Raw genomic sequence first — 14224 nt, 5'->3', positions numbered from 1 at the left:
CAAACACGACATAATAACACGTTATATATATATATATAAGGGCTAAAAAACCGGAATCCCAAAACAACAGACATTACTTGAGATTGCTTTATGTAGAAAATCACTTTAATAAACCAGAAAAAACACTGCCCAGACTATAAAGCATTGAGGAGAAAAGTCTATTTTTCCCCTCGCTGTGTGACAAAGAAAAGATTAAAAAATGCTCTTACAATAATAATCTGACCACAGTCTCCCCCATGTATTTCCAATGTTTATTCATGCCAACTCGTGGATGATTACATGTTCTGTCATTCAATGCTAGTGCACTGTTGGATATTATAAAAAAGGGCAACAAGCATTCACATCAAATAACATTAAAAAAAACAAACAAAATATTTGTCCTTTGTTGGTTCTGTTCTTGTCGTTTGTCTGAAATATCCTCTCCCCCCGTAACATTCCCGGACATTATTACTGGAGAGGCTGCATCCTACAACTTCCCCAGAACTTTCAATGAAACCCATAATCCGAAAAACAAAAAACAAACAACCCACTTCCAAGAACAGCGGTTCGTTAAAGGTGTTAAAAGCAAGCAGGGTTTGAACTTCTCCTATCAAGCTTTACTTTGCAACTACTTCTCGTTGTTTCAACAGGTGCAGACACTCCTGAATGCCTCCAAAGAGAGACTGACCTTAGATGTGCACCCTTATCCCCTTTTGATCGACTATCTCTGTCGTCTTCTGTACTCGCTATGAGGGCCAGCTTTTCATCTAAATTCTGAGTGTGGCCAAGCTAACAACACTTTTTGCTTTTAAATGAGTTCAGAAACACGAAGGTTTGAACACTAGTTTTGTAGTGTACATGCCAAAGTTCTAAATGAAATCTTCATTGTGACCATTTGAACACAGGAAATAATCTACTTTCCTTTTTTTTTATAATCCTTCTGCAACTGAGTCCAGACATTGTACCTGTTTGTGACTTGCTGTCCCATGGCCAAGCCTTACTGGTACAATAGGCGAATGGATAACGACAGGCAAACAGCTGTTTGACCAGGTAAGACACACACACACACACACACACACACACACACACACACACACACACACATATATAGATACATGTTTTTTGACAAAAGCTTCCATAGCAGAGAAAAGGCCAAAACTACATCTATCACTGGATGGAAGTAGAGCGTCAGAACTCGACATCAGAGGGAACTGGGTGACCTGCTGGAAGAATCACATTGTTTGTTATCCATTACTAATGAAAAGCAATGCTGAAAGTGAACTTGTGTGTGTGTGTGTGCCAGTTGGTGCTTGGCTGGGTTTGGGTTGGTACTGGTTCTGTACAAAGATGACACACAGAGTGCTCTTTGTCTCAGCTGGGAGCGTTTAGGAGACAGTGGATGTAAGTGTTGGGTGGATGGTGTGGGTCTGTGTGTGAATGTGTGTCTGGGAAGTAAAAGGGCAGCTTTCAGCATTGTTTCATGTCAGGCTCTGAGGTTTGCCGGGGGTTGTCGTGACATAGAGGGAGGAAGACAGAATGAAAGAGACCATCTCTGTTTTCTGTTTTTTGTTGTTGCTCTTTTGCCTGTCTTCTGCTTTATAGTATGACATCAAATCACAGAATAGCTTTTAAGGCTGTACTGGACTGTATTTCTGTAACAATATGTCTGTCTTGTCAGATTAAATCATGAGGGGAGGGAGTGTATGTGGTTTAAAAACCCTAGACTATTTCTATTCTGTAAACTAGAGGGAGTGTTCACTTTGCTAGGTCAAATTTAGCCCGCTTATGTTCATGATCAGTAATCAGATTACCTTTTCAATTAGTTGTGTTTTAAAGTGAGCTTGCCAACTTTAGCACATTTCTGAATGATGGTCCTAGCACTCTCCAAACCTCACCTAACGCTAATGAAAACTAGCATTAAGGTAATTATGAAGCTTAAGTGCCCATTTCAACTCCTTACCATGTGTTAGCTTACTTTAGCGAAGTGGCACAGACCTTAATTTATTTCTGACAAAATGAATAACATTATCAAAACAAGCATTTTCAACAGCAGCAACAGCCGTTATAGTGGAAATGCTTCAAACTGTTCGAGCTGTATCTGTCCGGAGGATGGTTAAAGAGGGTCACTCACCTCCAAGTGTGTGTGGACTTATGGGGGATCGGCCACTCCACGACTGATGTATCAGACATAATGCCTCTGGCAGGTTCTTTGTTTTTCTTTTTACTTAATTAGCTAAAAATTCCATCTCAGTAGTTATCAATGTTTAAAAGCTTTTTGTTTGATGGTGGGTGGGTGATGGTATAACATTATTAATCATTTTATGCCATAACTGACCATCAAATAAGAATCAAGAACCTTTAATTATACAAAGAACTGCAACAAGTACCCAAAGAACTGTCCACTAGAAGAATAAATAATAAGAATAAAAATAAATTGATAAGTTAATTGACAGAAAATGTGACTTCTCTAAAATGTGAGGATTAAACAAGCAAGACATCATCCTGGGCACTGGGAGCTAGTAATTTCTCTCTTCATTTTATAGACTGAATGATTTATTAATCAACTGGAAAAAGAATCAACGGATCAACAGCTAGTGGAAATGATCATTAGTTGCAGTCCCTAATCCCAACCAGACTGGGCTTGAGGAAAGAGAAGAGTGAGTGGGCCCACTGACTACTAAGAGAGAATGGAGAGGAGAGCTGACAGGTGTAGAAGTAATGATAGACCTCAGTGGTGGATGACGCTGTCAAGTTTCACATGTCCATCATCAGCTAAAAATAGATTTAGATTAATAACACCCAAATAGACACAGAATGATTTCCAGCATGAGCAAAACACACAAATGGCTCCTGTTAAAATGATGTGACGTGTTTGGGAGGTCACAAGTTTACGAGAACAGACTGAATGCAGCAAGCAAAGAAGTGAGATGGGATACATTACTGATGCTGGACGTGATCCCAACGCCTCAGTATACGTATTGAAAACCGATCGGCTTCAGCCTGTAATATTTCTTCCTCAGCCTGCACTGTGTAGTGTTGTGCGTCTGTTGTGATCGTCCAGCTGCTGTGTGTCGAGGTCACATACAGTCCAACAGCGAATGAGTCCTGTGATAATGAGTCGTGCAAGAAGCAGCCTTCAGTTGTCCTGAAAGCGGTTTCATTTTGAAATGGTGCAGATTCACATGAATGAAGAGAGAGGGCTCCATTGATAAAGAGGCTGTCCTGCTAAATATAAACACCCTTACGCTACCTCAAACACACACTCACACACAAAGATAAAAGGCCTTAGAGAGGTAGGAAAGCTTTATAATCAAACTAACACAAACATGTAAGCCTGCATATGAACATGAACACTCTGAAATCACACACCCTTTTAAAGTGTTTTCATCTCGTTACTTTCATAGGAGATGAAAACACTTGTCCCTTTTATGTTTTCCTTATTTCCTCTTTTCTCTTCCTCCTATTATTCCTTCTCTCTCTCAACCCGGCGTTTCCCAAATTAGTTATCCGCATTCTGAGGTTTCACTTCTAAATCTGCATGCAGAGCGCTCAGCATCCGCATAGCTGTCTCTGCATACTGCATTCCCAGCCCCACTGGAGGCCCTGTGTGTGTGTGTGTGTGTGTGTGTGTGTGTTTGTTTTTGGATGGGTGTTTGAGTGTGGTTTTGCATTTGTTTATGTCTGTGATTATTGGACACATATAGGTATTAATGTGTTTAGGGGAGCATGTCCTTGTGTGAGAGAGAGTTAGTTATATGGCAGTGAGTGCTGCTGTATTGACTGTGTAAATCACATTAGAGTCTGAGTAAGCGTTCACATCCCCTCAGGGTCTCTCTCTCTCTCTCTCTCTCTCTTTGTGAATGACAAAGCATGTGAGCATGTTTGAGAGGATACGGAGGGAAAACTAAGCTAAAAGTGAGGGGAAAAGAGAAAGGAAAAGAGAAAGGAAGAGAGAGAATGGAAGAAGCAACATAAAACTGTTAACATGCAGTTCTAGAGAAGTTTTCCCAGGAGATGGGATCTCCTACTGTTGTTAGTCTGTATGAACGTGTGTGCATTTTTTATGGCAACATCAATAAATCAGAGATAACTAAATCTAAATTTAAACGCACTTATGGCCAAAAGTAAGTGAAAAACTGCGTTGTCATAATTTTATGCACAATTGGGCTAAGCCCTTTAGTTGCAATGAAGCGAAATGCAACAGTATATACAGTGATATTTTAGTGTGCTTTCAAATTCGTGGTTACAGTTTGGGACATGACGACGCTCCCATGCACAAAGCCAGATCCATAAAGAAATGGTTTTCCCAGTTTGGTGTGAAAGAAGCTGACTGGCCTGCACAGATCTCTGACCTCAGCACTATCTAACACCTGTAGGATGATCACACACTGTGAGCCAGACCATATCACCTTATCATTTGTGAATGAGTCCTTCAGCTCCTCTGAGTGATCGATGGGAGCTGAACCCCACCTGAGGGCCGATTGCTTTTCAGAGTAATAGGATGATCCTATAACGTAGACTACTATGTAAAATACAATCCAGAAACATCTCACTTTGGTAATAACATTAAGATCCAAACATGGTAAGATGTATGTTGCGCCTGTCGCCAACATACAGAATGTCCAATATAAATAAAACGCTCAATACCATTTTCAGTTACATTGTATTACTTAAGTGATAGCCTATATATGCACACATGCTGATCATGGGTCAAAATGTGCCGTTTGGGAGTGGAAGGAGCCAACTCTTATTGCTGAGCTGAGCCAAATGATCTGGGTCACTAAAAAGAGCTGGAATTCCCATCACTAGCTGGACCTCACTAATGCTCTGTGTGTCTGAACGGGAGCAAATCCCTGCAGCCAGGTTCAGAAATCTGGTGGAAAGTCTTCCAGGAAGAGTGGAGCATGGAGTGGGTTCTGGAATTAAATGTTCTGCAATCACTGCTGTCCATATACATTGTCCTGGTTTTCACATCCATTTGGCAGTGTGCGTGATGTTCTTCTCCTTTGATTTGGTGTAATATTCAGCCTTTGTGTGTGTATAAAACCAACATTGAGATGATGAACTGCCTTTATCTCATGTCGCAGGTACTGAGCGTTGCAACTGTGGTTTCCCTCACTAGATTTCCAATGATTATCTGTCCACACAGTTTTCAAATTAAGCAGAAAACAAAGTCTCTGTTCTACTGAGGTTATCTGTAGAAAACCCCACTAGAAATGTTCTATTGGAGCCTTTAGCAAAGCTTGTCTGGTACCAGCTGTAAACTGCTTAAAATAAACATAATTTGTATGGTTTCAGGTGGTGAAGACAGTGGGTCTGAGGGAGGTCTGGTTCTTTGGCCTGCAGTACACAGACAGCAAAGGCTATGTCACGTGGCTCAAGCTCAACAAGAAGGTGAGAGACCCTAAACACAACCACTCTTTCTGCCCATGTGACCAATCTCTTTATTTCTGATTTTATCATTTATGCATATAAACTAATTCCCTGCAGCTTGAAATTATGAAAGCCTATAAACAGTCATCCTCCTGTGGTTAAGACTTTATCATGCTAGAAAGCCCTAGAAATAAACTTGTGTGTATAATCTTACTTTATTATTCTGTTTGGTATGAGCTGAGTGCCTAAAAACAGCATCAGTAAAATGCATTTATGCCTCTTTAAACTTGTTTTTAAAGGGACACAGTTTAATTTCCTCAGTACTTATTTATATGTTTACATACTGTAAAGACATGTGAAGGCAGGGGGTGACTAATGAAATGTTGTGTGTGGGTGTTCTCTGCAGGTGACCCAGCAGGATGTGAAAAAGGAGAATCCTCTGCAGTTTAAGTTCAGAGCAAAGTTCTTCCCAGAGGATGTTTCTGAGGAACTCATCCAGGAGATAACACAGAAACTCTTCTTCCTGCAGGTACTGTACGATGAAGAGATTACTGAGCCTGCCAAGATTTTTTATGGTGGTGAGGTTGATCAAAATGATAATGACACAATTGTACACATTGTGCTGTGATTTAAAGCTGGTAATCAAAGCTAGAATTCCTATATTCAGGTGATTATACATAATGAAAACATACCTATGAGTATTATATTCCATGCTTCTGCCAGTAGATTTCTCCTAAATGTTTACACACTGGACCTTTAATGTTGGGGAAAGTTGTCTTTTTTTCTAAACAGAATCTAGAAAACAGCTTTTTTTGGTTTAAATTTGTCAAATAAAAGAAAAGTGAAAATGTATAGTCTCTAATCATAAAGCTATTGATGTCTGATCCAAATTATCTCAAAATATAACCAACATAATGACAGATGTGACTGCTGCTTCCTGTAGTATCTCTATGATTTGTTTACCCTCCCTGCAGGTGAAGGAGGCCATTCTGAATGATGAGAACTACTGCCCCCCAGAGACAGCCGTGCTGGTGGCCTCCTACGCTGTCCAGGCCAAGTATGGAGATTACAACAAGGACATTCACAAGCCTGGCTACCTGGCCTCCGACCGACTACTGCCACAAAGGTACAATATATACATACACACTATACTAGTCTATACTTGTGAGGACCTGCAATTATGATATAATTGATTCCATAACACCCAGACTAAAAGTGTGAAAACAACATTAACTTACACAAATAGTGCCTTAGCTGACAAAGGGCTTTAAAATTTGCCCCTCCATCACCTATTCACACACACAGATTGCGGCAGAGCTGCTCTGTGGTCTGGCCATCAGTTTGGGGTTTAGTTTATTGCAGAAGGACACTTGACGTTTGGACACAGGGACCTGGGGAACAAACCGCAAACCCTGCCATTAATAGATGGCCAGCTCTACCTCTTCAGCCACCCTCTAATATTTAATATGGTGAGGTATCATAGATGACTGTGTTGTCACAGAATTACCTGTACGGGGAGGCCATCATTATCCTGGGGAAAACATTATCGTTAGCACGCTAATCTCAGGGCGGTCATGATCAGCAGCCTAGCTTCAGTCAAACAGAGAGAACCTACTGTAGTATCGATATATTTATTTATCATTTATAGATATATATTTGTTCTGCTTTTTCCTTCTTTATTTGTGTGTGTGTGTATGTCCTGTAGAGTCCTGGAGCAACACAAGCTGACAAAGGAGCAATGGGAGGACAGAATACAGACTTGGCATGAGGAACACAGAGGCATGCTCAGGTAAATGTGTGTTTGTTTCGGGGGGAAGACATGTCCTTTTGTATGTGTGTGTTTAATGTTGTTCATATGTTTGTGAAGGAATTTTCCTTCTTTCCAGTAGACTGCAATGGTATAGTGCCTCCCCCCCTTGCCACTGTGACGCTGTCTACAAACCTAAAGCAGGTCACAGTCTCTACCTCTTTATTGTTAATTTGTCCTCCACTCTGACTGTTTGGCTGACCTAGACTAACTGCCGAGCAAGCTGATAAAGGTTGAACACTGAGCACCCAACATCGTTCTAATTTGTTATGGAAGACCAAGGTTAAGAACCGTCTACTAGCCAGACTGTCTCCCTGATATGCGCTGTGTGTGACTTGAGGATAGCGTGAATAGGCTCAGAGTTTGTTTTGAACCACTACCCAATGGATCTCCACACATATGTAGCTGCTAAGTCATGACATATTATGGGCACTACAGATCTTGTGGTTGGTTAAATATCCCCCATACAGGATAATTTCAGAATTGGGTTGGCCAACTGCGTGTTACACATGTAATGCTGATCTATCTATCATCATCAAATTCTGAGTCTTCATCGAATGTTCTACTGTGTGGTTTGTGTGTTGTGTGTTGTGGTGTGTTGTGCGTGCGTGCCGTGCGGGAGGATGCGATGATGGAGTACCTTAAGATAGCTCAGGACTTGGAGATGTACGGCGTCAACTACTTTGAAATTAAAAACAAGAAGGGCACAGAACTGTGGCTGGGAGTCGACGCCCTGGGTCTCAACATCTACGAGCACGAAGACAAGTAACCAACTCACACACACACACACACACACACGAAGACTACATACTTTAAAAGTTGTATAGGTTACTTAGATTCATTGATTAGAGTTCCATAATTAATATTTAACAATAATCAGTAACACAAAGTTTACACTTTGACAGGATTTTTTGCCACCATATTTGATCTGGTTGATACAGTGATTCCTAACCTGGGGGTTAGGACCCCTCCAAGGAATGCAAAAGAAAGCAGAGGGGTCCCAAGAAAAACTTCATTGTACTGCACAAAAATATATTGACTAACTTGACTTTCTTGTAAATTATTGAAACGTTTTCCTTAGAGCTCATTTTGAACAAATGTAACAATCTGAAAAGAATCGCTCTTTGGAGGAGCTGCTCACGACTCCCCGAGGGGCTGCAAGTAGACGTTGCTTCATTTTAAGGGAACGTGAGACCAAATGGTTGAGAACCACTGCTCTGGTTGATGTGAACAGAACCTCATCAAAACTGAAAACTGAAAATAAAGAGGAAGAAAATGAAACCACAAGAGAAGTTACTGTCAACAACCATTCACATAGTTTATTTTAGGAAGAGTCTCTGCTACAGTTAGGTCACAACTTCAGTGCAACAAACCTTATTTGGAGGAAGACATCTCTTATAAAATGATATGATTGTTATAATAATAATAATAATTGTGGCAGGTCTCAGAACTTTTAACCCCTCTGTCTTGCACTTCTCCAGATTAAATTCTGTTCAAGACAATATTATCTGCTGTTAATATTAAAAAGGGGACTTCTACGTCAGAGACCACTTAAGCTACACTATAGCTAGTAAAAGAATATGAACTTTAGACTTACTCAGCTCCCTCTGTGACCTTGGATTGCATCGGTTTGACAACAACGCCCTCTTTTGGTGTTGGACAGAACAGCTGATGAACAGCTTGAACTCAGAAAACCTCAAAGACAGTCAAAGCATGCACACGTGCTTTTAAACTGTCAGTGAAAGATTATAGACAAAGACTTCAGAAATAAATCATTTCTTTAAATTGTTAATTAAAAATCCTGTCACTGCCACCTCAGGTTGTCACCAAAGATCGGCTTTCCCTGGAGTGAGATCAGAAACATTTCCTTCAACGACAAGAAGTTCGTCATCAAGCCTATCGACAAGAAAGCTCCAGTAAGTGTTGGAATGATGTGTGGTAGATGATGTTTGTTCAAAATAAGTTTTTTTACGCTGCCATGTCCATCCTTTGTGTCTCTCCAGGACTTTGTGTTCTACGCCCCTCGGTTGCGGATCAACAAGCGCATCCTGGCGTTATGTATGGGAAACCATGAGCTGTACATGAGGAGGAGGAAGCCCGACACCATCGAGGTGCAGCAGATGAAGGCTCAGGCCAGAGAGGAGAAGCACCACAAACAGATGGAGAGGTACAGTATACGCTGCTTTTACTCATTCAGGTCTACAAGTTAGTCTGGTAGCACCAGCTTTCTTTCACTTTGCTGGGAATTATGGTTTTCCTGTTTTTTGTGTAACTGGTATAACAACAAGCATACAGCAAGGCTCCAGCCCCCCACGCCCCCCTTTAAGGATAGGCGGGTACAGCTAATGGATGCACATAAATGACTGGACTCATTTATTGGCTATTGAAATCCTTTATCCCTGAACAAATATTAGCTGATTGAAGTGGAGGTTCATTGATAAAGCTTTATGAGCAGTAGGGGGCAGTGCAGCACTGAAAGAAATGCTCCCTCATCTGCAGGGCTGAATCTGTTAGGTCTGGAACTGCTGTTTCACTAGAAAACAAACACAACATAGCTTGTTTTACTGTTGGTAACAAGAAGTGAAACAATTTAAATAAAATAACCTTTTATGTTAAGATTGTTCTGTACAAAAAATATATTTGCATGATATTGCAATCATTGCACCCATACCAAAGAGCACTGAACACATTCATATCTATGAGTTAGTGTAGTAGAGGATGTGATGTTTGTTTTTAAATGTGTTGAGGCTGCTGTATTTATTTCTGTTTGTACGTGGGCGGGTTGGATGCACATGTTTTGTTTCACTTGAAGGCATCAAATGTCAAAATGTCAACGTCACTCTCCTTTGTCCTCAACCTTAATTCTCTTTGGTCTGACATTGACTTGAGAAGTCTTTAACAATCCCCTTTTAGATAAATATGAAATAATAAAATATTTCAAAAACATACCAGTGGAATCAGAAACTGTAGTTTGATTTGTGTTAGTTTTGTCTTGTACTTTTATCAAGTTAAGACATGAAAACTTAATGCTATGCGGGGAGTGCCCATAAAATACCTGCAATTAAGTCACACACAAGAAAAAGTTGCATACATATCAGTGGGTTTACACAAGAAACTGTAAGAAATCAGCTAACACATTTTCATGCAAACAAAACAGCTAACACGGCATTGGGAAAAAGTCTTGATAAGACCAGACTCAATAAAAGCCTCCTATGAATTTCCTTGTAGACTATTTCTTGGTGTATATCTTCAATCAACAGATACAGAACATTTGTGATTGTTTTCTGTGTTACTTGGACAGAGCGCAGCTGGAGAACGAGAAGAAGAAGCGTGAGCATGCAGAGAAGGAGAAGGAGCGGATAGAGCGAGAGAAGGACGAGCTGATCGAGAGGCTGAGGCAGATCGAAGAGCAGACGCAGAGAGCTCAGAAAGGTACGGCCGCACCAACAGCTCCCATACTGCCATCTTTGTGAGGACCAAACTGAGTTTTAGGAAAGTTTTTCAGAGTGTGGACTTTCTTCAAGAGCGTTTAAACAGTGTCCAAAGTTGGCATTGAATGTCTAGCTGGATTCAGAGTTGCATTTGCTTAGTGTCTGATAATAGTTTATTTGGGCAAGGTTCTTGTTCAGCTTTTTGTGCGCTGATGCAAAAAACAGGTCTTGTAGAAAGACATGGACATCATATTTGTACAAAAAAAAAAAAAAATCAAAAGACACCCCATCCTTAATTGTTCACTGATACATGTTAGAGTTCCATGATTCTATTTTTTTATATATATTTCATGTGGGGGGAAAAAATCCAAAAGGTCACAATGAAAAGTAATGAAACTGAGAGTTCAGTACAAATGAAAAACTATGCAGGCCTAAAATACAATTTATAACCCCCAAACTGAACAACCCTGCATGTTTACAGCCCCTTATTTGCATTCTTCAACATTACACAAAGTTGAAAGGTGTCCTGTTTACCTTGTCTAAACAGCTCAGTGTTTTAGGACCAGCTCCAAGGAAGCAGCAGGCTGCCTCACATAAATACCTCTAGTTCACCATGTTATAACCCTTCAGCCCCTGGTCATAAGTTAGTTTTGTACAAAGAGATTTAGAGAAAGATTCGATTTAAAGCCTCAACTCTGCATGCAGGGTGTTTCAAACAAATACAGGATGTTCACAGTCTTTACCTGTAAAAGAACATCAGACATCAGACCAGCACAAAAGATACTTTTATCCAACCAAGCAGTCAAAAGTCAGGGAGTTTAAAATGACCAATTATAAATCCCACGTATTCTATATTGATTTGCTCATGTGTGAACACGATTATTTACTGCACAAGAAATGCTCACGATGAAATGCCTTGGAAATTAATGTTGGCATCAATGTAGGACTATTAAATGTGGAAGATAAATAAGACAACACAGACTTCAAATTGTTTTAGCACAATGGAAAATGTTACTTTGATTAATTCAGTTAAAAGAAATTACACCAAAATGTATGAACTCATTATTATACAGAATGATCACACCTGAATGTCTTTAACAAATCCAAGCATCAATGAGATAATGCAGCGTTATCGTCTTGCATTGTGTTTGACTGCTTAGTCATATGCGTTTAAGATGGTATGTGGCTCATGTATTTACATGTGCAGAGCTGGAGGAGCAGACCCGAAGGGCCCTGGAGTTGGAGCAGGAGAGAAAGCGGGCAAAGGAGGAGGCAGAGCGGCTGGAGAGGGAGAGGCAGGCGGCGGAGGAGGCCAAGGCAGCGCTGGCCCAGCAGGCCGCGGACCAGATGAAGACCCAGGAGCAACTGGTACCTGCACTCACACAGCAATCACAGATCACAGCCACTGTTCCCAACTCCAGCATTTACTCCTTCACTTTAGTGCTTTTGTACTGGTAGGACTGGCACTATTTGATCTCCAGTTTTTCCCCCGCCCAGAGCTAACTAAGAATTGTTTTCACAATGAATGTGTCAATCATTTTCTCCATTAATGGATTAGTTGTTCTGTGCATAAAATGTCATATATCAAGCAGAACTACCAGTTTGTCAAATATGAGAAGTTGCTACAGTACTTCTGTCTGTCTCATGTTGCTATAGATTGCAGAAACCTTTGGGTTTTTGGCGCTGTTGGTTAGACACCACACTGTGTTCAGTTTGGTAACTTTTTACTGGCACGTGTTGTTATTCTCGACAGGCTGCTGAGTTAGCAGAGTTCACTGCCAAAATCGCTCTGCTTGAGGAGGCCAAGAGGAAAAAAGAAGATGAAGCAAATGAATGGCAGCACAAAGTAATGTAACCCTTGTATATACGTGTTAAGTGTGTGTGTGTGTGTGTGTGTCCATGTTTTTGTCACTGCACTAGTGACTACCTCTGATATTGAGAATGCAATATTGAAATTGGAACAGGGAGGTTACCTGAAACTCTAACCCTCGGTTAGCTTCGACAAGGAAGTGCAGAGGAAACTCAACATTCTAAACAGATGGTAAAAAGGAGAGAAACATTTTCATTAGAATGACGGTTGATCTGCAGCATAAACAGCAGCCTTTGTGCTTCCTCTCTTACAACACCTGCAGACGTGCAACCATTTAAACTGCATGTTTAATTTCAGCTCAAAATCACTCAGGGCACAGCTGCAGCCCTGTTGCTGACATTATCCCCAGCTTGGAGACAACAAGACATTTACTAGTGCACAGCTGTATCAGTGGTCTTGGTTCTTTCAGTAACTGCTGGTACCGAGGCTTTGTTTAGTAGTTTATTAAAAGTGATGACAGAGCACCAAGTTGCCTCCCAGGACAGAGTCGGCAAAAACTTTGACATACAAACAAACAGAATAGTCACATAGAAAGGTAAAAGCAGCAACACCCAGACTGCAATAACCTGTATAAAAAATACTCCTTTATAACTGCTGATGCTTTTTGATGTTTGGTAAAAGCTTGAATAGTGCAGCAGTTCCCCTAACAAGCAGTGGTTGGCTGATTGGCACCAGGTGTGACACACCGCTTCCTATAGAAGGACACCTGACCCACATTAGCACCATTTATTGCACAACAGCACAGCTCCTTTTAGAAAGCTCGTTCTATAGCCCATCTATACGTCTGTTACAGTTACAAGAAGCTACATAGATGAATCCCTCTTCATGCTCCCAACTGGAGCAAAGGGCAATGGGAGGAAAAATAGTTTTTATGCTCATCTGACATGAAAAGATCCATCTCCTCCACATTTTAAATTAAAGTTACCGAGGCAAAAGAGGTTAAAAATCTGACCAAAAGTTTTTTATTTTTTATTTTCAAGTTTTATTCATGTCAAGTGCATGGATGAATAAATGAATATCAGCAAAACACTTTACTTTCAGCGTGTGAGCAAAGAGGAATTAAACTAGAATTCCAACTCCTGTCATTCAATGCTTGTGTGCACTATTTAATATAATCCCTCGAGCTCACGGTGGTTATTAAAGCTTAAACAGCAAAACAAGTTTTAAAACCTGTCAGTGATGCAGCCGCAGAGAGAACAGAAAGCACTTTTCTTCCCCTCTCTCACGCACCAGGTGCCAAATAGCACGTAATATTGAGTAAATATTGACTGTAATAGGTTAAAGACTTTCAGGCAAACTGTCGAATGTGTGTTTGTCTACACTACTGAAATGTTTGATAAAGGTTAATGGCCTTTAAAAAGGAGTTAAGCTCGGTTTTTAATAAAGTAGTATTTTTTGCTTGTTAGTTGCTGCAGTTGATTCTTGGGAATTGCTGCTTTCCCCCCTTTTTTATGGGACTTCAATGTAAAAGCTTTAAATTAATGTTAAAGATGATTAAAAGATGCAATCTTAGGGTGCAGGTTCAAACAAGCATGCATTTCATACAGCTAGGCATAGTGTGACAAACAAAGCCACGTCAATGTAACAGGACAAAAATGATATACTGTGAAGTACTTTAAAGTCTTTAAATAAAGGCAGTTTTATAGTTGCATACCTTGTAGTAAGATCCATATATATGTGTATATATATATATATATATATATATATACATACATGCACTAAACTGATTAACTGATGGACAGGACTCTGATATATCATTTTAGT

General features: G+C 40.3%; 1 protein-coding gene across 1 annotated transcript in view; it reads left to right on the top strand.

The window, feature by feature from the left end:
- The window catches only part of LOC118338910 (radixin), a gene marked incomplete in the record, with an annotated part of 39260 nt that overhangs the window by 22038 nt on the left and 2998 nt on the right, over window positions 1–14224 (top strand). Inside the window, 11 exon segments of the mRNA XM_035676369.1 lie at window positions 1003–1029; window positions 5278–5373; window positions 5759–5881; window positions 6327–6478; window positions 7058–7140; window positions 7777–7924; window positions 8979–9075; window positions 9163–9326; window positions 10461–10591; window positions 11798–11958; window positions 12344–12436. Coding sequence (XP_035532262.1) covers window positions 1003–1029; window positions 5278–5373; window positions 5759–5881; window positions 6327–6478; window positions 7058–7140; window positions 7777–7924; window positions 8979–9075; window positions 9163–9326; window positions 10461–10591; window positions 11798–11958; window positions 12344–12436 — 1275 coding nt within the window.

The sequence above is a fragment of the Morone saxatilis genome, unplaced genomic scaffold (assembly GCF_004916995.1).
Source record: "Morone saxatilis isolate NCDOM2014 unplaced genomic scaffold, NCSU_SB_2.0 Contig5, whole genome shotgun sequence".
Taxonomy (NCBI): domain Eukaryota; kingdom Metazoa; phylum Chordata; class Actinopteri; family Moronidae; genus Morone; species Morone saxatilis.
The sequence above is the reverse complement of the archived record's forward strand: the minus strand, read 5'-3'. Positions and strand labels throughout refer to the sequence as shown.